Source organism: Leucopleurus acutus (assembly GCF_964270905.1).
Source record: "Leucopleurus acutus genome assembly, chromosome: 15".
In the NCBI taxonomy this organism is placed as follows: Eukaryota; Metazoa; Chordata; class Mammalia; order Artiodactyla; family Delphinidae; genus Leucopleurus; species Leucopleurus acutus.
The window spans coordinates 43,303,546-43,328,441 of NC_139157.1; the positions used below are offsets into that span (position 1 = coordinate 43,303,546).

The 24,896-nt window shown below is 35.7% G+C and overlaps 1 protein-coding gene across 1 annotated transcript in view; it reads right to left on the reverse strand.

Moving 5' to 3' along the window:
• Window positions 1–24,896, reverse strand: part of RFX6 (regulatory factor X6) — a gene marked incomplete at both ends in the record, with an annotated part of 55,732 nt that overhangs the window by 24,137 nt on the left and 6,699 nt on the right. Inside the window, 2 exons of the mRNA XM_082856056.1 lie at window positions 12,925–12,952; window positions 14,298–14,375. Coding sequence (XP_082712182.1) covers window positions 12,925–12,952; window positions 14,298–14,375 — 106 coding nt within the window. The remainder of the gene's footprint in view (window positions 1–12,924; window positions 12,953–14,297; window positions 14,376–24,896) is intronic.

Genomic DNA, 24,896 nt, shown 5'->3' on the forward strand with positions numbered 1-24,896 from the left:
ATTATATACTAACAAAAGTTTCAATAAATCAAGAAGATATAATAATTATAAATATTTACACACCTATTACAGACCATCAAAATATATGAAGGAAAAAAATGACAGTATTAAAGGGAGAAATAGTTCTACAATAACAGTTGGAGATGTTGATACCCCACCCTCAGTTATGCACAGAACAACAAGACTGAAGATAAGTAAGGAAATAGAGGACTTGAGCAGCACAATAAACCAACTAGATCTATAGACATAAGCAGAACACTCTATTGAACAACAGAATACACATTTTTCACAAGTGAACATATAACATCTTCCAGGAGACACCATGTATATTGGCCATAAATTAAATTTCAATAAATTTTAAAAGATAGAGATCATACAAAGTATCTTCTCTGATCACAGTGGGATGACAGAAGGAAAACTGGAAAAATTAACAAATTTGACAAAATTAAACATACTCTTAAACAACCAATAGATCAAAGGAAAAATCATAAAGGCAATTAAAAAATATTTAGAGATGAATGAAAATGGAAACATGACACAAGAAAACTTACAGGATGCAGCAAAAGTAGTACTAAGGGAAAAAATAAGAAAGATGTCAAATCAACAACCTACATTTACAACTTAAGTAATTTGAAAAAGAACACACTAAACCCAAATGGGTAGAGAGAAGGAAATAATAAAATTTGAACAGAGATAGATGAAATAGTAGAAAAACAATAAAGAAAATCAATGAAACCAAAAGTTTGTTCTTCAAAGAGATTGAAATTGACAAACCCATAGGCAGACTGACTTTAAAAAAGAAGAGAGAAGACTCAAATGACTAAGACAAAAAATAAAAGATAACCGTGTCTACTGAAATAAAAGGATTTTAAAAGAGTACTATGAAGAATTGTACGTCAACAAATTGGATAACTTAGATGAAGTCGATAAATTCATAGATACACAAATCCTACCAAGACTGAATCACAAAGAAACAGAATATCTGAATCAGTCTACAGCTAGTAAGGAAATTGAATCAGTAATCAAAAATCTCCTGAAAAAAGAATGGATCTGGACCTGATGGCCTCACTGGTGAATTGTACCAAACATATAAAGAAGAAATAACACCAATATTTCTTAGTTTTCCAAAAAATTGAAGAGGAAGGAACACTTCTTAATTCATTCTATGAGGGCAGCATTACCATGATACCAAAGTCAGACAAAGACACTTCAAGAAAAGGAAACTACAGACCAAAATATCTTATGAACATTGACACAAAAATCCTCAGCAAAATACTAGCAAACCGAATTCAGCAGGGTATTAAAAGGATTATACAACATGACCAAGTGAGATTTACTCCTGTAATGTAGAGATGGTTCAGAACACAAAAATCAATCAATGTAATACACCACATCAACAGAATGAAGACAAATTAAACACATGATTATCTCAATTGATGCATTTGACAAAGTTTGACACCCTTAAAAAAAAGAGTTTGACACCCTTTCATAATAAAAACACTCAACAAACTAAGAATAGAAGGAAACTACCTCAACATATTAAAAAGTCATATTAAAAACCCACAGCAAACATCCTACTCAATGGTGGAAGATTGAAAGCATTTCCTTTAAGACAAGGATAAGGCACAGCTGCTCATTTTCACCAATTCTATTCAACTAGAAGTTCTAGCCAGAAAAATTAGGTAAGAAAAAAACAAACATCCAAATTGGAAAGGAAGAAGTAAAATGATCTCTGTTTGTAGATGATATGATCTTGTATGTAGGAAACTTTAAAGATTACACACACACACACACACACACACACACACACACACAAACTGTGAGAACTGATAAATGAATTCAGCAAAGTAGCAGGATACAAAGTCAACACACAAAAATCAGTTGCATTTCTATAATATAACAATGAACAATCTTAAAAAGAAAGTTAGAAAACAATTCCATTTACAATAGCATCAAAAATAGATAAAAATTAACTTAACCAAGGAGGTGAAAGACTTCTACAATGAAAACTACAAAACATTGCTCAAAGAAATTAAAGAAAACATAAATGAAAAGACATCCTGTGTTCACAAATGGAAAAACTTATTGTTAAGATGCCAATACTACCCAAAGCAATCTATATAGATTCAATGCAAAATCCCAATGATGTTTTTTGCACAAATAGAAAAATCCATCCTAAAATTAATATGGAATCTCAAGATACACCAAGGAGTAAAAACAATCTTGAAAAAGGACAAAGTTGGAGGATTCACACTTCCTGATTTCAAAACTTACTATTGATACAAAGCTACAGCAATCAAAACTGTGGTGTTGACACAAAGACAGGCATATAGATCAATGGACTAGGATAGGGAGCTCAGAAATAAACCCTTGCAAAAAATGCTCGAAAGATTTTGACAAGGATGCCAAGAATATTCAATGGGGAAAGCACAGTCTTTTCAACAAATGGTGCTGGTAAAACTCAACATCCATGTATAAAAGAATAAAGACAGAGCTTTACCTAATACCACATACAAAAATTAACTCAAAATAGATCAACGACCCAGATATAAGACTTAATATGTGAAACTCAGAAACAAACAGGGCAAAATCTTCACAACATTGGACTTGGCAAAGATTTCTTGGATATGATACCAAAGGCACAGGCAATAAAAACAAAATGAGACAAATTGGACTTCATAAAAATTACAAATGTTTGTGAGTCAAAAGACACTATCAACAGAGTAAAAAGGCAATTTATGAAATGAGAAAAAAATTCACAAACTGAATATCTCAAAAGGGATTAATATTCAGAATATATAGAGAACTTGTAAAACTTAACAAAAAACCAACCAACCTGATTCAAAAATGAACAAAGGACTTGAATAGACATTTGTCCAAAGAAGATATCCCAGTAGTCAATAAGCACATGAAAGATGTTCAACATTACCAATCATTAGGGAAAATCAAATCAAAATCAAAATGAGATACCACTTCATCCCCATTAGGATGGCTAGTATTAAAAAAAAACAAAAACCAGAACATAACAAGTATTAGCAAGTAAGTAGAGAAACTGGAACCCTTGTACACTGTTGGTGGGAATGTAAAATGATATAGTGCTGTGTAAAACAGTATGATGGTTCCTCAAAAAATAAAAAATATAATTACTATATGCTGCAGTAATTCCTCTTCTGGGTGTATCTCCCAAAGAATTGAAAGCAGGGTCTCAAAGAAATATTTGTACACCCATGTTCATAGCAGCATTATTCACAACAGCTAAACTATGGAAGCAATCCAAATATCCACTGAGAGATGAATGGATAATCAAAATGTTGTATATACATACAATGGAATATCATTCAGCCTTAAAAAAGAAGGAAATTCTGAAATATGCTACAACATGGATGAACCTTGAGGACATTATGCTAAGTGAAATACAAATACTGTATGATTACACATATGTGATGTACCTAGAGTAGTCATAATCATAGAGACAAAAAATAGAATGTTAGTTTCCAAGGGCCAGGGGGAAAGGGAGATGGGGAGTTATTTTTTAATATGTATAGCCTTTCAGTTTTGCAAGAGTAAAAGTTCTGGAGATAGGTGGTGGTGATGGTTGCACAATAATATGAATGTACTTAATACCACTGAACTATATGTGTACTTAAAATGATTAAGATAGTAAATTTTATGTTAATTATATTTTGCCACAATAAAAACAATCAAAAAATCAATTACAGGTTGAAATAAAGACTTGTGTTCAAAGAATAAATAGAAAAATATTTTTATGATCTAGATTATACACAGATTTTTTTAAAAGATACAAAAATGCTAATCATAAGGTTTAAAATGATCTTCATCAAAAGATACTATAGAATGTTGAGCCATGCCACCAACAGAGAGAAGTAATTCACAGCACATAACCTACAGGATATTAGTATCCAGAATATATAGTATTTGAACCAAAGTTTTAAATAGAAAAATTATGTGATCTGAACAAACGTTTCATAGAATAGAAGTGACCGATAAAAATCCCAAAGGATATTCAAGCTCATAATTTTGATGTAGTTATCAAAAACAATTTTCAAGTGAAAACCACAGATACCATTTTACACCTATTGGACTGGCAAAAACTCAAATGTCATTCAATGCCAAGTGTTCCTGAGAATACGGAGCAAAAGGAATGCTCACACACAGCTGGAGAGACATAAACTGATACAACCATTTTGGAAAACAACTTGATATTAACTAGTAAAGTTAAACATGAGTAAGTATATCCTAAGACCCGAAATTCTACTCCTGCACATGTGCACCTGGACAACATTCCGAGTAATAATGTTTTTCAGGCAAAAAGGAAAAAATTCTCCCAAACTGGAATGAATAAACGTGCTGTGATATTTTCATACCATGGAATATTAGCAGTACAAAAAAGGTACTAGAACTACACCTATTAACATTGATGAATTACAAAACCTAATGTTGAACGAAACTAGAAAGTCATAGGGAAAAATGAATCCATTTTTATGTAGGCTAAATAATAAATAATATATTGGTGATAACAAACTGGGCAATAATAAATGATACATAATATTTACTATTTTAATCATTTTTAAATATATAGTTCAGTGGTACTAAGTACATTCATATTGTTGTGTAATCATCACGACAGTGTTTAATATTCATGGTATACATTCATAAGTGATCAACTTTAAGGAAAGACAAAGGAGTAATTAACACCAAATTCTGGAGCGCAGTAATTTCTGGTAGGGAGGGGGAAGTGATGGGGTGAGGGCACACAGAGAACTTATCTCTTTTCAGCTATGAGGTAGGTCGTGAGTTTTCATCTTATGCTTACTTTAAAAACTCTGTGTGTGGGTGTGGGTATGCATGTGTTACAAATAATGCATTACCCAATAAAAATGTTAGAGTGCTAAGGAAACACACTTAAGGAACAGAGTATATGTCTTTAATTCTTATTTAAAACTCTCATGTTGATAAATTATAGTTTTGTGCAACAGAAGCTAGCAACACGTGTGGAATATCAACAGGGGGCAAGAGTGCCTAAAGAAAAAATTCAGAAGTTAAATTTGGATATGTTAACAAATGCGTACATGGTATAAATCAAATAATAATATTCTGTCTAGAACATGTAACACAAAAAGAAAGGAGAGACTGATAAGCTGGGAAAAATTAGAATATGATCATTTTAATTCCACTAGTAGATTTTCTATTTTAATTACACTAAAAGAGGGGCCAGATCTTAGACCAGCTATGGAGGTCTGGGTTTTGGTTTTTTTTTCTCTCAACTGATGACTTCACTACTCTTGGTTGAACTATTAAGAATCTTATTTCCAAAAGAAAACAAGAAGGAACCTACAGAAAAGAAACATATGATTAGAAGACAAGAGGGTCTGATTTATGAGGAAAGATTAAAGGATTTAAGCTGCACGGTTTGGCTAAGTGATGACTAAAAGAGAGCATGATAACAGTCTACAAATATTTGAAAAGCATATACCAAGGAGGGAGGATTTGCTGTTTATCTTGGTACAAAGTTGTTAAACTGGCCAGGAATGGTTGATGTTAAGGAGAAGGAAACTCAAGCTATCAGGGAAACTTCCTGGTTGAAATGTATGAAATCAAGGGGCTTATTCCCTAGGAAATAATGGCAACTTCATTACTAGAGCTACTTGGAAAAGAAAGGCTTCCTTTAACCAGGACAAAGTATTAAAACTAGGTTTCATTTGTTTTTATATTCCTGGGAATTAAAGTATTCTGAGACTTTCTCTAAGACATTTTTGAAATCTGAACCACTACATTTATGAATAAAAAATTTAAAACAATCAAAATTCATACCACTGACTGATAATTACTCTTAATTTCCTCCACATGTTTTGCTTTCGTTGCTGTTGATTTTGTTTGCTTTTATATTATGAACTATTTAAAACTTTAAAAAAGGTATAGGTAAAAAGTAGTAAATACTCATGCACTTACCATCCCAATTAATATATTAGACTTTTTCTTTTTTTTTTGCGGTATGCGGGCCTCTCACTGCTGTGGCCTCTCCCGCCATGGAGCCAGGCTCCGGACGCGCAGGCTCAGCGGCCATGGCCCACGGGCCCAGCCGCTCCGCGGCACTTGAGATCTTCCCAAACCGGGGCACGAATCCGTGTCCCCTGCATCGGCAGGCAGACTCTCAACCACTGTGCCACCAGGGAAGCCCCAATATATTAGACATTTGAAATATTAAAGCAGCCTCTGTAGCCCTCCCTAATCTTATTCCCTTCCCTCCCCATAAGGAATAATTAATGTTCAGGATTTGGTTTATATCATTATTATTCAAACCTTTAAAAATTTACCTCATATGTAAATATTCTTAAATAACATATACTATTGCTTTAAAACTGGTACCATGCAGTATGTATCTTTCTACATTCAATGAGCTTTTTTCATACAACTTTAGGTATTTGAGATGAACCTAATTTGATTCTTATAGCTACAATTCACTCATTTCCAAAGCAGTATAGTATTTTCCTGTATTGAATATATAAAAATTTATTTTCCCACTATATCATAATAGACTTTCATTTTTTGGTATTCTGAAATTATAAACAGTACTGCAATGAACATCCTCATACATGCCTCCTTGTGCACGGTGTAAAGTTTTCTCTAGGAACGCAGTCATAACGTGCGTGAATTTTCAACTTTTCTAGATATTGCCCCTCCTACCCTTCATGAGAGTCCCTCTGCTCCACATTCTTAACAATATTCAAAACACATATTTTGATACTTTTTAATTGCTGTTATTCCAGTAATGGTAAAATAATTACTTTTAGGTTCTAATTTGCATTTCCCTGATTAAAAATTAGATATGTTTATTGGCAGGGATAGTATTCAAAATATTTATTGAATATATGTTATAGAACCTGGTCAGTCAGAATGGGCACCACGAGCACCAACACTATTTATCAATCATTCTTTTTCATCTTGTGTGAATTGCCTGTTCATATATTTGCTACATTTCTATTGGGTTATCTCTTTATTACTAAGTTGATCACATATTCTAAAACGGTGCCATCTGATAGAAATTTCTGTAATGATGAAAATGTTCTATTTTTTAAAATGTTCTATTATCTGCACTGTTCAAATACAGTATTTACTAGCCAGCACTTGAAATGTAAATAATGTGCAGAGAAACTCAGTATTTTATTTTACATAATTAACAGCCAAGTGTGGCTAGTGGCTACCATACTGCATAGCATAGTATTTATAGATAGTAATCCTCTATCATCCAGTTTTATTTTACACATTTTACATATTTTTGAAGCCATATAAACATATATTTGTTTTTGCATCCTGTTTTTCTTCCTAATTAACATTTCTCCATGTCATTAAAAGAGCCCTTTAATAAATGATATAATATTCAGTCCCATAAAAGTCTTATAAATTATGTAATCTTTTTATTGCTGAATCATATTTCCTTGTATGGATATACCAGCTTTTGGTGGGGTTTTTTGTTTTTTGTTTAACATCTTTATTGGAGTATAATTGCTTTACAATGGTGTGTTAGTTTCTGCTTTATAACAAAGTGAATCAGTTATACATATACATATATTCCCATATCTCTTCCCTCTTCCATCTCCCTCCCTCCCACCCTCCCCATCCCACCCCCCTAGGTGGTCACAAAGCACCGAGCTGATCTCCCTGTGCTATGCGGCTGCTTCCCACTAGCTATCAGTTTTTATGTAATCATTTTTATTATTAGTCATTTAGATTGAACAGTTTTTCACTGTAGTCAATAACAATTTTGTCCATAATATTTTTTCTGCATTTTCTATTATTTCTTTATATGTGACCCATACAAAAGTGAAATTAGTGGGAGAAAGAGGATGAACACTTTAAAAGACTTGAACACAGATCTTGCAGTTATTTTCCAGAAAGTTTGTTCTGTCTTCACCAGCAGGGTATGAAAGAACTTATCTCACCATACTTTCACCAGCTTCATAGTAATTTCTTAATATTTGATAATTTTATTATTTAAAATTTTAATTTATTTGGTAGTTCATTTTTCATGCATTTATTGGCCTTTTCTTCCTTATACATATTGTCTATTCATATCTCTTTTTTTTACTATTTATTGAGGTCTTCATATTTTTTTAAATTGATAGGATTTCTTCATATAGTAAAGATATTATCCCATTGTCATATTTGCATGTGACAATGGAATAATATCTTCCTACTGTCTCTCTTCTGACTTCAGATTTTGTATATGATGCTTTGATTTAAAGGAGTTTCAATTTCCATTTTGATTTTTTTCCTTTGAAATTTCTTAAATTGTTTTCATGGTAGAAGGTCTTTCCCTGAGGCCCCCGCCCCCCAGAAATGAGGTAGATACATGTTTCCTTCTAATTATTATTTTTGTATTTAATAATTTATATGAACTTGATAAAGGTATAGGTATAGAAATATTTTTCTAAAAAATATTTTTCTAACATTATGCCCTAAAGAATTTTATTTATTTATTTGGTACTCTATCTTCCTTCATAAAGGACTTATGACAATTCACTGAAAAATATTTCTTCCTTCATTGGTTGTAATGTCTCCTTGATCACACACTAAATTATTACACACACTATGGCCCTTTTTCAGGTAACTAATTTCTGCTGTAGATTTGTTCTACCTACATTTGAGTCAGTATCATAGTGTCATAATATTTGATATCTGCCAGACAAGTCCCTTTTGACTCTTCTTGTTTATACTTCTCTCGACTATTACTTCCTATATATCCTTCTAGATCAAATTAATTTCCAAAAAAACCTGCCCACTCAAAATTTTAATAGAGTATTAAATGTCTAAATCAATTTAAGGAAGAATTGACATATTTATAGTATCTAGCATTCCTATCCAGACATAGGGTACGTCCTTTCATTTAAAATTTTCTTTTATGCCTGTATTTTTTTTTTCAGATAGGTAGTATGCTTCTCCTGTTTTGATTACTCCCAAATATCTTTCATTTCTGCTGGTTCCTGCCATTTACATTTTATAATGTTCTACCTTTCTTGTCTTCCACAGAGACTGTTCCCACCTCTCTCAATAGGGAATCTGTGAGAAAAGTAAGTCCTGTAGAAAAGGATTTTTTTTTTTTTTCCCGGTACGCGGGCCTCTCACTGCTGTGGCCCCTCCCGTCGCGGAGCACAGGCTCCGGACGCGCAGGCCCAGCTGCTCCGCGGCCTGCGGGATCCTCCCAGACCGGAGCACGAACCCGCGTCCCCAGCCCCGGCAGGCGGACTCTCAACCACTGCGCCACCAGGGAAGCCCTAGAAAAGGATTTGAGTGACCATTTTCTCAGTTCTCCCAAGGATGGCACTTAGCTAGTACCATTCCAGATGCATACAAGAGCCCATTCCCTACATACAATGGATGCCTTGGGGCATTAGGGCTACATGCTCTCTGGGAATCCTGACTGAGAAGAGCTGGGACTTTTTTTAAGTTCTTCAAACTCCTACTACTCCTTACCAAGATTTCACTCACAGAAAATGACCTAACTGACTGCTGATACCTCAGAGAGAAATCCCAAACCACCAAACGATCTCAATTTCCTGCCGCAAATCCACTTGCATCTGAACTAACCCATTTCTTTTTCCAGTTTTAATGGAGTAAGTGTTCCTTCTCTTCAGGGCCACTCTCTCCACTCGGAAGCTCTTCCCTGCCCACGCCTTCAGTAACACTGTACTCTCAACTTTCCTCTCTCTTTCATATCTTTGGTCTCTACTCTTTACTGAATCTGTTTTACCAACATTAGAATCATAGTCTAATCTTCCTTCAAAACTAAATGTCAGGCTTCCCTGGTGGCGCAGTGGTTAAGAATCCGCCTGCCAATGCAGGAGACAGGGGTTCGAGCCCGGGTACGGGAAGATCCCGCATGCTGCGGGGCAACTAAGCCCGTGAGCCACAACTACTGAGCCTGCATGCTGCAACTACTGAAGTCTGCATGCCGCAACAAAAGAAGCCACCGCAATGAGAAGCCCGCGCACCGCAACGAAGAGTAAACCCCGCTCGCCGCAATTAGAGAAAGCCCGCACACAGCAACAAAGACCCAATGCAGCCCAAAATAAATAAATTTATAAAAACAAAAACTAAAAAACTAAATGTCAAGCTCTCCTCCAACTATCACCCTTGACTTGCCTAAATTTTCTATGTTCAATGCCACTGCCCATTCGTTTCACAAACCAAACCCCGGCTCTCCCCTGATAATGTTCTTGCTGCAGTCATTAATTATCTCCACTTAACTAATTTAATAGATCTTTTCCAGTTCTTATCTTGATGACCTTTTAGCACCATTTGATAGTAGCAACCATTCCCTCCTGTTGGAAGCACTCTTTTCTCTTGGCTTCTGTGCCACTGTATTCTCCTTCCTCGTACCTCTCTGGATTCTCTTCAGTTATCTTGCTGACCCTATTTTTCTTTCCCACTTTTCACAACACTTTTCTCGTAATGTCTTCTCTTCTTATTTATTTATTTTTTCCTAGACATTTTTATTCATTACCCTGACTTCAACCACCATCAAACCAAACCCCTAAATCCTCTTGTCCAGTCGCATATACCCACCTGCTCACTTCAAGTCTACACTGGATGTTTTACAAGCACATCAAATATGGCAAGTTCCAAACTGAACCCCTTATCTTTCTATTCTTTCTACCTGCTTCTCTTCCAGTGTTTCCTAGCTAAAAGCAGTCACTTCTCTCCATCCCTAGGGCTATTATCCTCATTCAGGTATTTTCTTATCCAGACTGTCCACATATCTCTAACATGATGCTCCTCTTGTGTGCCTGCCCGTATGCCAGTGTTTGATATCTGGCAACGTCAGAGACATTTTTGGTTTTCACAGTGAGGGGGAGGGAAGGCTATTGGATTCTAGTGGATAGAAACCAGAGACACTGTGATGTTGCTAAATATCCTACAATGCACAGTACCTCTCCCACTACACAGAATTATCTGGCCTAAAATGTCAGTGGTACCAAGGCTGAGAAACCCTAATCTATGCGGTTCCATCTGTCTGGACTCTTCTTCCCTCGGCCCCTACTCCTCCTCCAAACTCCTTCTTATTCTCAGTTCTTTCTTTAAATGTCACTTCCTGCAGGAAGTGTCCTTAACCACTCAAACCAGGTTAACTCTCAAGACACCCTTTATAATTAGTTATGATTATGTGCTCAAGATAGGTTTTTCTGCTACACTGTAAAGGATCAAATCTAACCATTCACTATTTTGCCCCCTCATACCTGTATCACCACATATTTATTGATTAACATTTCAACCATGGGTTAAAAAAATAGAACTTTATTGTGAATTTTTAAGAAAACAAATATATCTCAGCCTCAGTTTCCTTAGCTGTAAATTGGCAATATTATCACCCATTTTCCCTACCTCACCGTTCTTAATGTTCAAATGACCTGAAGGATATGAAGGTTTGCACTGACAGTCTCACACCCTGAGCAGACTGATGGCTGGTCACTCTAAGTACAAAATAGTTTTTTAAAATTTCAACTTTGTTAAACAAATATTTTATCATAATTTAAAAAAAGTATTTAGAGTATTTTTGAGCCTTTAGAAAGCCCTTAACTGTGCTCATTTATATAATCATCACAATAATGATACTCTATTTTTGCTTCTGGTAGATTTAGAAAAATAGGTTTTATAGCCTAACCAAAATATTTTAGTTTTACTTTATTAACAAAACCTACACCTGAGTTTTGATTGTGCTCTTCTAAGGAGGAAGCAGTAGACTTGAGAGAGATTTTTCTTTTATTCGATAAAGGGAGGCTTGCCATCTGCATGCTGTACCAGCTAATGGACCGCTGGTACCACCAGTCTCTTCAAAGTGGCAGAAAGAACACCTGAGAGAAAATGACTTAAATTCCCTATTGACATAAACTTCAGTCAACTGAAGTGTATTTCTAAGTCAATATTTTTGCACTTTCACAACCGTTTATCTAATAAAGAGCTATTATTTCATTGATAAAAAGAGCAATCTGGAGGATTTTATTATGTAATTAGCCATTAACTGTTTTAAAAGCACTGGTGGAAAGAAATTGGTCATTTCAGAGGGTTGGGGGCTTTATATTATTTCTTAATATGCCTGCATCATTTCACCAAACTAATGGAGTTACAATTTACGTCAGGTCCAAATTTACCACACAACACATGATCATGTGCCCTCAGTTCTGTGGCACCTCCTCTAATGATTAGTGAACTTGAGGATAATGAAGGCCTTATCGTGTGCCTAATTAGCCATGCAGGCCCTAATGGTAGTTTAACTCATTTAGATAAAGTCAGTTTGCTGATCTGTTCTTTGGCTGGGAGTAAGAAGGAGGAGGGTAGTCTAGGCAGAAAGTGTGTGCTGTGCACGTGGTGGACCCTTTCTCCTTAGCTCCCACCCCTGCCATCCCCATCTCCACCCCCAGTGCAGAAGAGATCAGTAAACTGACTAATACACACACACACACACACACACACACACACACACACACAGTGAAACAATCAAGCATAACATTTGGGTTTCTTGATAACTATCAAACGTTTTGTCTAGATAGGTATATGCCAAATATTAATTCTTTCCATATCCTCAGCTGTAGGCTTTCTGTTTATATTTAAGTAACAATTTCTTGGATCAATAGTTGTCTTTTTTTAAATAATCTATTCAGTATCTGATATTAGGTAAGGGTAATTGAAAAATTACCCCTCCTAGGGTAATTGCAGGTGGTTCAGTAGGTCCATGTAAAGAATCATTAGTTGCCCCAAATCTAACTTAGCTCTGTCTAAAGTCCTCAGCCATTCAAGGGACTCAATAAATAACATTTATTTCTATATTTGCCAATAAGGATGAATAACTCCTATTGTTAAACTTGTAATACATAACAGATGTAAAATAGAAATGAAACTAGTTCTTACCTCATTCTTCAGCTTGCTTCCAGAAAACCTTAAAAATCAGAACATTTTTCATTAGTTAAAAATACATATACAGTTATATCTATCAAGGAAATGCAGAGGACCTACAAAAGTACTAACTTTATATCACGATCAGTGAAATAAATCTGGAGAAATTTGTTTGATTTTCAAAGGGACTCAAGCATCTTTCTCAACTTACTAACAAAATAAGTCTATTATGGGAAAGTTAAATAAAGGATATTTAGGGAGGTCAGGTAAGATCTGAGGCAATCAAAGCACACTTGATATTAAATATTTGTGCATTCTGGCCTGTATTTTCACTTCACAGTGAGTAGTGGTTAGTAAGCTGCCGTTATATTGTTTGTAATATCTGAGTTCATCTTTGTATGACTCGGGTGACTAAAATTATTTTTTTTCCACAAGATACCTTACTTTTAAAACGAATTCATTCTTTTGAGAGCAGTTCTTGGGGAATCGTGCCATAAAGCAAACTCAGATGCAGATTTAATCATTTGGAGCTCCAGTATTTTAAAAAATAATAATTGCATATTATCACTAGTTTCATTAGATGTCCCCTTACTTGTTAATAACCTCTGCCTGATAGTTGATGACAGATTAGAGCAATATGTTCTTTTTTTTTTTTTTTTTTTTTTTTTTTGCGGTACACGGGCCTCTCACTGTTGTGGCCTCTCCCGTTGCGGAGCACAGGCTCCGGACGCGCAGGCTCAGTGGCCATGGCTCACAGGCCCAGCCACTCCGCGGCATGTAGGATCTTCCCGGACCAGGGCACGAACCCGTGTCCCCTGCGTTGGCAGGCGGACTCTCAACCACTGCGCCACCAGGGAAGCCCAAGCTATAGGTTCTTTATATTCATTTGTGTTTTTTCTTTCACAGAGACTCAGTAGCTTAGGTCAGTAGCTTTATCTTACTAAGGTAAGCTGGTATATCAAAATATATGTGAGTAGAGATGATTATAATAAACTTTTCATCTTTGTAAGATACTGGCCAAGCACATAGATCCTTAAAATAGGTTATCTCTTAGAAAAAAAAATTAAATTTTCTGCCTTTATTTTGTTGAATCTAGCTTGAAAACAGATTCAGCCTTATAAGTAAATACTAATTTGAAAGCAATTTTGCTTCCCTGATTTCTCTTTTACATCTCTCTGGGATCCCTGGTTCACCATTAATTTCTTATTAATGATTGCAAAGTATATTAATTGCCCATTCATTGTAAATGTCCATACAAAGTTAAAATTAAGGTTTGATGCTTAAAGGAAAATATCTCAATAAGCAAAATTAGTAAGTCATTTTATTCAATAAATATTATACATATTTAAAGACATACAGAACTTATCTTGAAGATAGTTGAACTCTACCTTGTCAGGCCTTTTCCAGAATAAACGGAGTGGTAATATGCACTGCTCTCTTTTATGCCAATCCCATAATAATGATACCTAGAGCAAGAACAGGAACCAGCTCTGCGTTAATGTAGTTTTTTGAAAGGGAAAAAAAAGACTAAAGTAGAATTGAAGTAAACCACAAGTAAGAACTGCAACCTCTTGGTCTGCATCTTCCTTTCCTGATTTTTTCCTGATTAAGTAATATCTTAATGTGTTTAATCCTTCTTTAATGGTAACTAATTCTACTTATGGTCATATTTCTGGCTCTAAGCCTGAAAAAGACAGGAGAATTGCCTACTGCTAACCCCCCTCAAACCTCTAAAACATTAGGTTTCAAAAACCAAAAAAAAAAAAAAAAAAAAAAAAATTATAATTGCAGGCATTTAACTGCAGGCACTTAAATTTGTAAATGTAGACATTGGCTCTAAGTATATCAAGCGTATCTATCTGCAGACTGCTTGGTTCAATTTGAATGTGGTCAACTGAATAAGAAAATGGTGGGTTTTCTTTGTAGTACATCTATTGAATGGAGAAAAGAGTATAACATTATGTGTGGGAAAGACGTTGATGTCATGCATAGGAATATGTACGAAGCATCTGACCTTTGAAAGTTATTTTCCTCATGAGGTATGAGAAGCCCAAGTCACTGTCATTTTCACTTCAAACTTTTGTGCAACAATGGGGAAAAAAACATCTCTGTGATGAATCAATGGAAATATGAAACATGGACTGTAACATTGTTATGAACAATTTGTTATAAATGTATCTATGGATCCTGAGCCACAGGCAAATGTAGCATCTCTCAAGTTGTACCTCATTCTCCAAAACTGCAGACCCCAGACTTACTCCACGCCCAAGTACAAAGGCTACACATGTGACACAACCGCTAGTCAAAGACTGGTATCTAGTGAGGGTGACCAAAGCCTGCTAATTTCTGCCTTTACGCTTCTTTCCCCTCTCTGCGCACCATGCAGCACCAGTACCTATTTGGTTATTTACCATTTCAATCTGCATTCATCTAAGATCAGGGAAGGAATGAAATAAAAGAATAAGGGGGTTTCCAGTAGACTTCAGTGTAACCATATCTAAAACTTCATTTCTTAGCATCACCACCTGAGTTTAAAGTGGACAGGACAATGAAGGATCTACGCTTCAAGGCCCCTTTGCTGACCTCAGTAATAAAGAAGGGACTTGTCAGAGCAACTCTACCCCTAAATGTTTTCAAGGCTCAGGACGAGAGTACAAATGGAAGCCCACATACCTTACGCCTAATCACTTAAAATATATAAATCAAGCGAACACATTGTGAAATAAAATGTCTCTGTCCTCCTATCTTGACAATGTACCTCCATAATGATCTAGTAGGTAATTCTGAGCTTAGAATGCCTAGACTCCTGGAGTTCCATGAGGAAACATGGTGGTGGGAGGAGAGCCGCCCCCAGCTCCCTTATCTCCCCAGCCTCTGCTGCTTTGTGCACTGTGAGGGGCCTCTTGAGAACACTCCAGCCTCCATGTCCAAGATCCACTCTCACACACACCCCAGACAGCTGCCCCCTGGGGGAGGCACCCATCTGGTCTATGTCTCCTGAGGATGGATGAGGGAAGAGGCCCACTTCGGCCCAGGAGGCAGGCCTGAGACTGTTTGGAATTCTTGGGCCCCACGGACCTGAAATGCGAGCTTGAAGGGGGATGCAGTCTCGGGGGACACATTCACTCAGGCAATGGACTCCTTGTCTCCTGGGAAGGAGATCAGCTGGAGGAGGGGAGGAACAGAGTCCTCTATGAGTCCCAGAGATGGCTTCTCTCCCATTAGGTTCTAAGGGCAGAGGAGTTGCCTCTAATGACCCTGGGCCATTTGAGATGGAGAAGAAAGAGTTTTTAAATATGAAAAATTTGTACATATTATAATAAGAAATGTTTCAGAAAGGGCTGTTATGTTTGAGAAACAGTAATGGAGGGTGATCACGGTAGTGAAGGTATTTTATGAGTGTGGCAGACTGGGAACAAGTTTTCAAATCCTCAGTTTGGGTAGAAGGACAATAGCAGTCTGTTAACCTGAACAGAAGAAACTCCATTTTTACAGTAAGAAAATACTCCTCTGGTAGATAAGGGTAAAGAACCTCTACAGTATATTGGAACAAAGGGAGAAATGAAGGAAATATGAAATTTAAGCAAAGGACATTACAAAAGGCAGCTATATTAATAGAAATTGATAAGGTAAATACCTAAAACCATAACAAATGAACAGATTTAGATGATATTCAGCCAAGCCTATTAGGATTAGTGAGTGAACATGAGTCTGAAATAAGTATAACTATTTTTCTTTATTAGATTTTAGAACTAATATACCAAAGAAAATGTCTTTGCATTAGAAGAAATGAAGCAAGAGATGCTTGAGAACAAGAGCATCTATTACAATGGAAATATATTGCAATTTCATGGTCGTTTGCAAAGCTTGCTGTCTGTTCTATGGGTGCTACAGTTCAAATAACTTCATTCTAGCCACTTGCTAAAGCAATACATGTTAAGCATTGCTTTAAAAGTTGATAAATCTTCTTTTACTATAACTTTGATCTTCTTGTTTCTCATCTATAATCCTTGTCTCAACATGTAAATAATATTATACCATGGTAAAGTGGTTTGCCATGCAGATTGAGAAGAAACTACATTGCCTTCACGGGTGGTAGACAAAAATCACAAGACAAATCAAAAGGATAACCGTGAGTTCAACAAATATTAGATGGCACACTAATCCTGACCACTGTGAGAGCTGTCAATACAATGACTGAAAACCGACATGGATGACCGAGCCAGGAACATATATGCTTCTGAATTCCACCCTAGTCCATGGTTTCCTGAGCCAGACTGCCTGCGAGTCACAGAACAGTGACCACGTTGAGTAGCCCTGAGGCGAATTTTACTTCCATTTTAAAAAAATCACTTGATAAACACTTTTTGTAAAAATGGCAACATCCTTTAGGACCCAATAAATGCTGAGTAACATGGATTTGTAATTCTTTTCTTACTTAGGATTTTTAAGGAAAGGATATTTTTATTACACAATTCATTTGTTCCTGATTTTTATAAAACAACTGTATTACTTTGCTTCCTCCTTTCTAATCATTAGGGCAGAATATCTTTAAATATAGAAGTACTTAATACCTCCACTTACATTTAGAGTCAAGATTTTACATCTAAAAAAAAAAATCTTTTAAGTAATGTGTTTTATTTGTAGGTCAAATGTAAATGACACCATCAACCAGATACACATTGACACCCAAGGAAGGTAACTTGGTCAGCTACATTCCACTGTACAAATGAGAAGCAGCATGTCCTTTTCTCATTAGCAATGCCTCATAATTTAGACATGTTGATGTAGCTGAGCATGTTATATCAATACAATCTTATAATTACGCTGGCCCACAGGGAACGAGTGAAAAAGTGAACTCTTTCCTTCAAACATGTATTTAATGCTTATTGTGTGCTACGTGCTGAGCACGTAGAAAGAGACAGATGAGGGTGTCTGCCCTGGAGGAGTTGATAGTCTTGTGGGGGAAAAAAGCATGCAAAGAAAGAACTGCAATACAAAATCAATATGTGCTAAAATTGAAGCAGGTGATAGTAGGTACTAATAGAAATAGTTACCATTAATTGAGCAACTATTACATGTAAAAAATTTTACGTATACTTCATCTCAAATTTCCACAGCAGCCTGCAAGTGAAGTAATATCTCCATTTCAAAGCAAAGTTCAAAAAGTTTATGTGATTTGTTTGGAAAAAATATGTGAAAAGTTATGGGTTTGAAGACAAAATTCAAACCCAAAGCTCCACAGAGCACTCTTTGTTTCAATAGACTATGCTCAAGATGCAAAATATATATGTATATATAATTTTGTATCTCAGTTTTATTTATACTTAGAAGTTCTTAAATGAAATATAGTTTGAATATGCTTGCACTCAGCATATACACTCTCTCTTCAACTTTAGCATGAATCTTTAAGAATTGATAACTAACTTGAATCATTAAGAACTATACCATTGATCTGAATGTTTCATATTTGAAATTCCATATATAAACAGACTCCCTCTAGAATATAAGCTCCCTAGTAGGAGCTCAATAAACATTTGTTGAATAAATAAATTTATAATATGAAAAAAGTTAAAAATAACAATGTGTCATAAAGAAAATTTTATAAGCAGGAATTTTTAATAAAGGGCATGCATATAGTATCATATACTTAAACATAGCACAATTTAAAATCTGGTAGAGATTAAAAAGACTCTTGTCCAATGTCATGTAAGGAAATCTACTAATTCCTTTAACTCTACCACTAGTACTGTGTAAACTTATTTCTATCAGAGCTACTTGCCCTCCATAAATAACGCGTGCTTTCCTCACTGTGTGCCTTTACTTTGTTGAGCTCTATTGGGAATGCCCTTCTTCCTGCATGTCCCCATTTCTTATCTGTGCCTCAAGGCACAGCTTCAACACATGAAGCGTTGCCTGGTTTCGTAGGCAAAATTAATTTCTCTGTCCTTTGAACTCCTCTCTTGGTCAGTTATCCCATGGAGCTTTGCATCTCGTACCAATGGTATATGTATACACGGCTTACCACCCCTACTAACCTATAAGATTTGGAGGAAGGGAATTTCATCTTCCCCTTCATTGTGTTCCCCCTTAGAAATTACTGTAAAGAAAAATCCTTATTTATTGGACCAGTCAATGTGTTCTGCTAGAAATCTGGAAACTGATAAAACACAAATTCTCTTAAAGCCAGTTGTTTTCAATAACTGCTTCCTAGGACTGTGCCTTTCCAGGTACTGGTAAAATATTGGCGTTGAACAAAAGTTGTATCCCTAAACAATGTATATAAAGGACATGCAATCAGCGTATTTAGGTGGAAAGACTAGAAATTGCTGGAAATACAAATCTCAATATTTTGCAATGACCATTGTAATGCTTTAGCACATTTCATATCCAGTTTCTTCTGGAGTCAATAAAATAATCTTCCCCTTTAATCTTCCTTTTAGTCTAACTAGGAACATGTTATCGTCTGTCTGAGTGATGATTTAGTGTCTTTGAGAAGAGATAATAAATGAGCAGCTCTCTGTCTTCCTAACAGCTGAAGATAAACCTCATAAAACCGGGGAGAGTAATTTCATACAAAGTATACATGGATTTTTCATCTCACTTGCAACATATTATATCACTACTTTGTTGTTAATATATTACCCTAAAATAAATCTTGCTAGGAAATATTTGCCAGAAATATTCTAGCATAACAAGAATATATACAGGTAAATGTTGAATAAAAAGTGAGGTTTGCCTCACTGTGGGCTAACTAGTTTTTAAAATTTATATACCAATAGCTAATGTCTATCCTGTAGGTTACTCTGAATAAAGATTCCCAAACATTTCACAGTTCTTTCTCCCTATATGATTTTTATTTTAAAAGATATATAACTGCTTAAAAATCCTAGATATGATTAGCTAATTTCTCTAAGAAAATGTTTGCATAATACAAGTAGTCTTTGTGATTATCTAACAAAATTGTCTTCATTCATTAGCATCAACTGTCCTTAGCCTTGTATCAAGTGACAGATATCATTTACATTTTAGGAATAAAGAAGAATAATTAATTAATTTTTATGCCCACATTTTAAAGTGAATGTGTTATATTTTAATAGGACAAATGAAATTATTGCTCCTCTTTTTAGTACTAAAGTATTTACCTTGTGTCTAATACTTTTCTTCATTTGCTGATCAATTTATACCTGCACCTATATTTCTTCTTTTCCATTTTGTCATTATATAGAATTCCTGAAACATATGTTCCCACTGAGCTAGTAGCCCTGATGTTAGTTTACATTATACAAATGATAACTGATAAGGAAATGATGGGATTAAGTTGTTCAGGGAGTTGCAATAACTTACTATGATAAGAGCAGCTGCCATATCAGTTTTATTAACCCACTAAATCACTACTAATAAATAAGATAATAGCTTTTATCCGTCATGTCTGAAAACCAAGATTTGACTGATCAAAGTCTACAAGAAATTAAAATGTAACTTCAAATCAAACAGTTTACTGTGTGCATGAAATCTCATGAAATCTAATTGGTGGGCTCAACTGTGTTCTCCCTTACCCTGCTGAGCCATTTTGAGCAAGGGTGGGACGTGGCCTCTTTCGCTAATCATTGTATCTTTAGGACCTAGTCAGCACCAGGACAGACGAAAAATGTTTACTAAATAAATGAATATCGATAATGAAATTGTTTTGACAGCATGTACCCTATCTTACTATTGTTTGCACCTCAAAAACTCTTTGGCACCATGCTTTGTCATCAATATAAATATGAATGGATTGATGATCCTTGCTATAATACATTCATAACATAAAATAGGCAAGAATTACTTTTCATTAGATACTCTTTGTACCTATAGAATTTTGATTCATTTTTATTTATTCAAAATCTAAATTTAAAAATTTTGGGACTTCCCTGGTGGCACAGTGGTTAAGAATCTGCCTGCCAACGCAGGGGACACGGGTTCGAGCCCTGATCCGGAAAGATCCCATGTGCCGCAGAGCAACTAAGCCCGTGTGCCACAACTACAGAGCCTGTGCTCTACAGCCTGTGAGCCACAACTACTGAGCCTGGGTGCCACGACTACTGAAGCCCACATGCCTAGAGGCCTTGCTCCGCAACAAAGAAAAGCCACAGCAGTGAGAAGCCCAAGCACTGCAATGGCCCCCGTGATGCAACTAGAGAAAGCCCGCGCAGAGCAACGACGACCCAACACAGCCAAAAATTAAAAAATAAATAAATAAATTTATTAAAAAAAATTTTGCACAGGAAGAAAAAAAAATTATTAGCATTGGTGGTAAATCAAAGAGAAGAAAAGAAAAACACAAAAGCAAAGTCAGTTTTTATCTTGGTTTTCAGAACATGCAGAATCTGCCATTGGGATTGTTGGTTTTCTTGGCAGGGAGGGGATGGTAAGAGAAAATGAAGGGATGGAGCACAGAGCTTATTATTTATTTATAAATTAATTAATACCAAATTTATTCATATATTAGAAATAATTCAATAGATATTTAGTGATAGTATGTTTTGGGCACTACGACAATACAAAGTTTTACAAAATTACTAGGAAAATTGGGAGAAATTATAAATTCCTGTTTCTGCAAAATATGCTTACTTCTTCATTTATATTTCTATATCATCAATTGTTCATATTTCCATATACATAAAAATGTTTTTCAAATGTAAAATTTTAAATATTAAACATCCAATAGAAATGATGATTGTGAAGATAATATACCAACACAGAGAACATTTTGGACAAAAATTAAAAGCAGAAAGCAAAATTGTGTTTGTGCTACAAATTTGCTTTTATAGAAGACATAAATATCTCTAAACAAATATAAAATAATTTAAAATGCCTTATGACTGATGCTTGAGAAATGTTGTTAGCTCTCTGAAGAAGAATCTAATATATTAATTAACATTTAAAACTGTTAGATCAGAAAAAATAAATAAGGAACCTCCATACTGTTCTCCATAGTGGCTGTATCAATTTACATTCCCACCAACAGTGCAAGAGGGTTCCCTTTTCTCCACACTCTCTCCAGCATTTATTGTTTGTAGATTTTTTTTTTTTTTTTTGTGGTACACGGGCCTCTCACTGTTGTGGCCTCTCCCGTTGCGGAGCACAGGCTCCAGACGCGCAGGGGCCCAGCCACTCCGCGGCATGTGGGATCTTCCCGGATCGGGGCACGAACCCGTGTCCCCTGCATTGGCAGGCGGACTCTCAACCACTGCGCCACCAGGGAAGCCCTGTTTGTAGATTTTTTGATGATGGCCATTCTGACCGGTGTGAGATGATATCTCATTGTAGTTTTGATTTGCATTTCTCTAATGATTAGTGATGTTGAGCATCCTTTCATGTGTTTGCTGGCAACCTGTATATCTTCTTTGGAGAAATGTCTATTTAGGTCTTCTGCCCATTTTTGGATTGGGTTGTTTGTTTTTTTGATATTGAGCTGCATGAGTTGCTTGTATGTTTTGCAGATTAATGGAACGAAATGGAGTTATTTGTAGTGATGTGGATGGACCTAGAGTCTGTCATACAGAGTGAAGTAAGTCAGAAAGAGAAAAACAAATACCGTATGCTAACACATATATATGGAATCTAAAGAAAAAAGAAAAGAAAAAGAAAATGGTCAGAAGAACCTAGGGGTAAGATGGGAATAAAGATGCAGACCTACTAGAGAATGGACTTGAGGATATGGGGAGGGGGAAGCGTAAGCTGTGACAAAGTGAGAGAGTGGCATGGACATATATACACTACCAAACGTAAAACAGATAGCTAGTGGGAAGCAGCCACATAGCACAGGGAGATCAGCTCGGTGCTTTGTGACCACCTAGAGGGGTGGGATAGGGAGGGTGGGAGGGAGGGAGACGCAAGAGGGAAGAGATATGGGAACATATGTATATGTATAACTGATTCACTTTGTTATAAAGCAGAAACTGACACGCCATTGTAAAGCAATTGCACTCTAATAAAGATGTTAAAAAAAAAGAAAAAATAAATAAAATTTATACCTCAAAAACTCAAAAGTTCAATTAAATAATATTTTTTGATATGACTGATATGGGAAAGAAGAAGCTTTATCAGGTGACAAAGCACAAACTTTAGAGCCAGATAAACCTTGATCTAAATGCCAACATTGTTATTTTATAGTATCTGTGTGGCCTTGAGCAAGTCAGTGATCTTTGAACTGCAGTTTCCTCCTTTGTAAAACACAGTAATTCCAATCTTGTATTGTCATTGTGAGGATTAGAGAGTGTGTGTGTCTGTGTGCATGTGTGTGTGTGTGTGCTGCTCAGTAAATAATAACTTTTAATTGCATTGCTGATGTTTGGATGTATTGTGAATATCACATTATTAATTTTATATTATTATTAATAATTTCATTACTATTAAGGATAGTGAGGTTGAAAGCATATTCATGTCTCCATTCATTCCTGTACTTTTCCATTTAATTCTCACACCAAACCTGTAGATAATGGCATATCCAACTTATTGATGAAAGGCTGAACAGCTCATCTAGTTGTATATGGGAATATGGGATTAAAGCTCAGATTTGTCCAATTTTAAGCCTCATACTCCTAACCACCAGGCAACTCTGCCTTTTGATATATTATCTTCCAAGATAAAAAAATCTAAGGGCATTTCTTGGAAATAAAGTCAGGAAAAGTATCTCGCTAAGTATAATTACATCAGAATATTAACAATGACAAAATACACAAACTCTACATCTTGCCATATCTTTCAAAATACTTAGTTTACATATAGAAAAAAATTTTCCCCATGATACGAAAATACCAAAAATATAATATGCAAGTTATAAAAAGCAAATGGCACATCAGGTAAGTAGGAAAAAATTCAAATTGTTAATGCTATGCTCTTGGGCATCTGTTCTCAGATATCAAACAAATTGCCTGAAGTCACTACATATTGTTACAACATAAACCTACACACTGGAGCCTCATTGTGTCACAATGGACAAGGTTAATGATTCATCCCTAATCCTAAAGCCTCCTTCTAGGATTAATTGACTTTCTCTGCAGCCTGCCTGCCTGTCCTCTTGTAGATCCTGTGAAGAGGATTTCTCTGCATTGCTTTGCCTCTTTTTCCACCATCTAACTATCTAAAACACTATCTAATCTTTTCTCTACCTACACAAGTCAGTAGGAATCAATTCAGTAGAAATTAGGCAGTTAAACTGATTCGACTTTGAAAAAAAGCTGACTTGGTTAGAAGGAATGAGCCAATTTTGTCTTTTTCAATCTGGCATTTCATTTCTCAGGCCACAATACTATTCACATTAATAGGAATCAATTAAATAGATATAAATTGATAATCTATTACGTAGCAGACCACAGAAATAGTATGAAAATGGGCGAGACAAAGTCTCTGTCCTCAAAATACCACCTTTTAAGGGGAGGAGATAAGTTAATTTCACATTAGGGTAGGTATCAAAAACTGCTATGAGGGTGCAAAGAAAAGCCTACAAAACATCAAGAGGCTAAGAAAAGATTCAAAAGAAGAGGAAGTTCAGGAGACATTCTTTTAAATGGATAGGATTTCAACACACCTCTAGGGGAAAGGGCATTTTTCATGGAGGAAGACAGCATGAACAAAACAGTGGTGGTTGAGAGGGAAGCAAAGGGGACTGGGCAATAAATTGGTGACAGCATAGAATGCATGCTGAAAAGTGAGAAGTAGATAATAAGGTAAGAAAATGGTTTGGGACTAAATCATAATGGACCTTGAATGTCAAGGTGAGAAAAGTTTGTCATGAGCAGGCCAAAATGTCTGAGGATGACAGAGAAATGATTGAACTTCAGAAGGTCAGTTTGGAAGAATGGTATTGAACAGACTAAAAAGACAGAGTCAAGGCCAGTTTTTGAAAGTGAGAATGGAGAGAGAGATTCAAGAGAATTCATAATAAATTAGGATCTATTCTTTTGGCAAGTGACTGAGCCAAAAGACTGAGCTAGCCAATA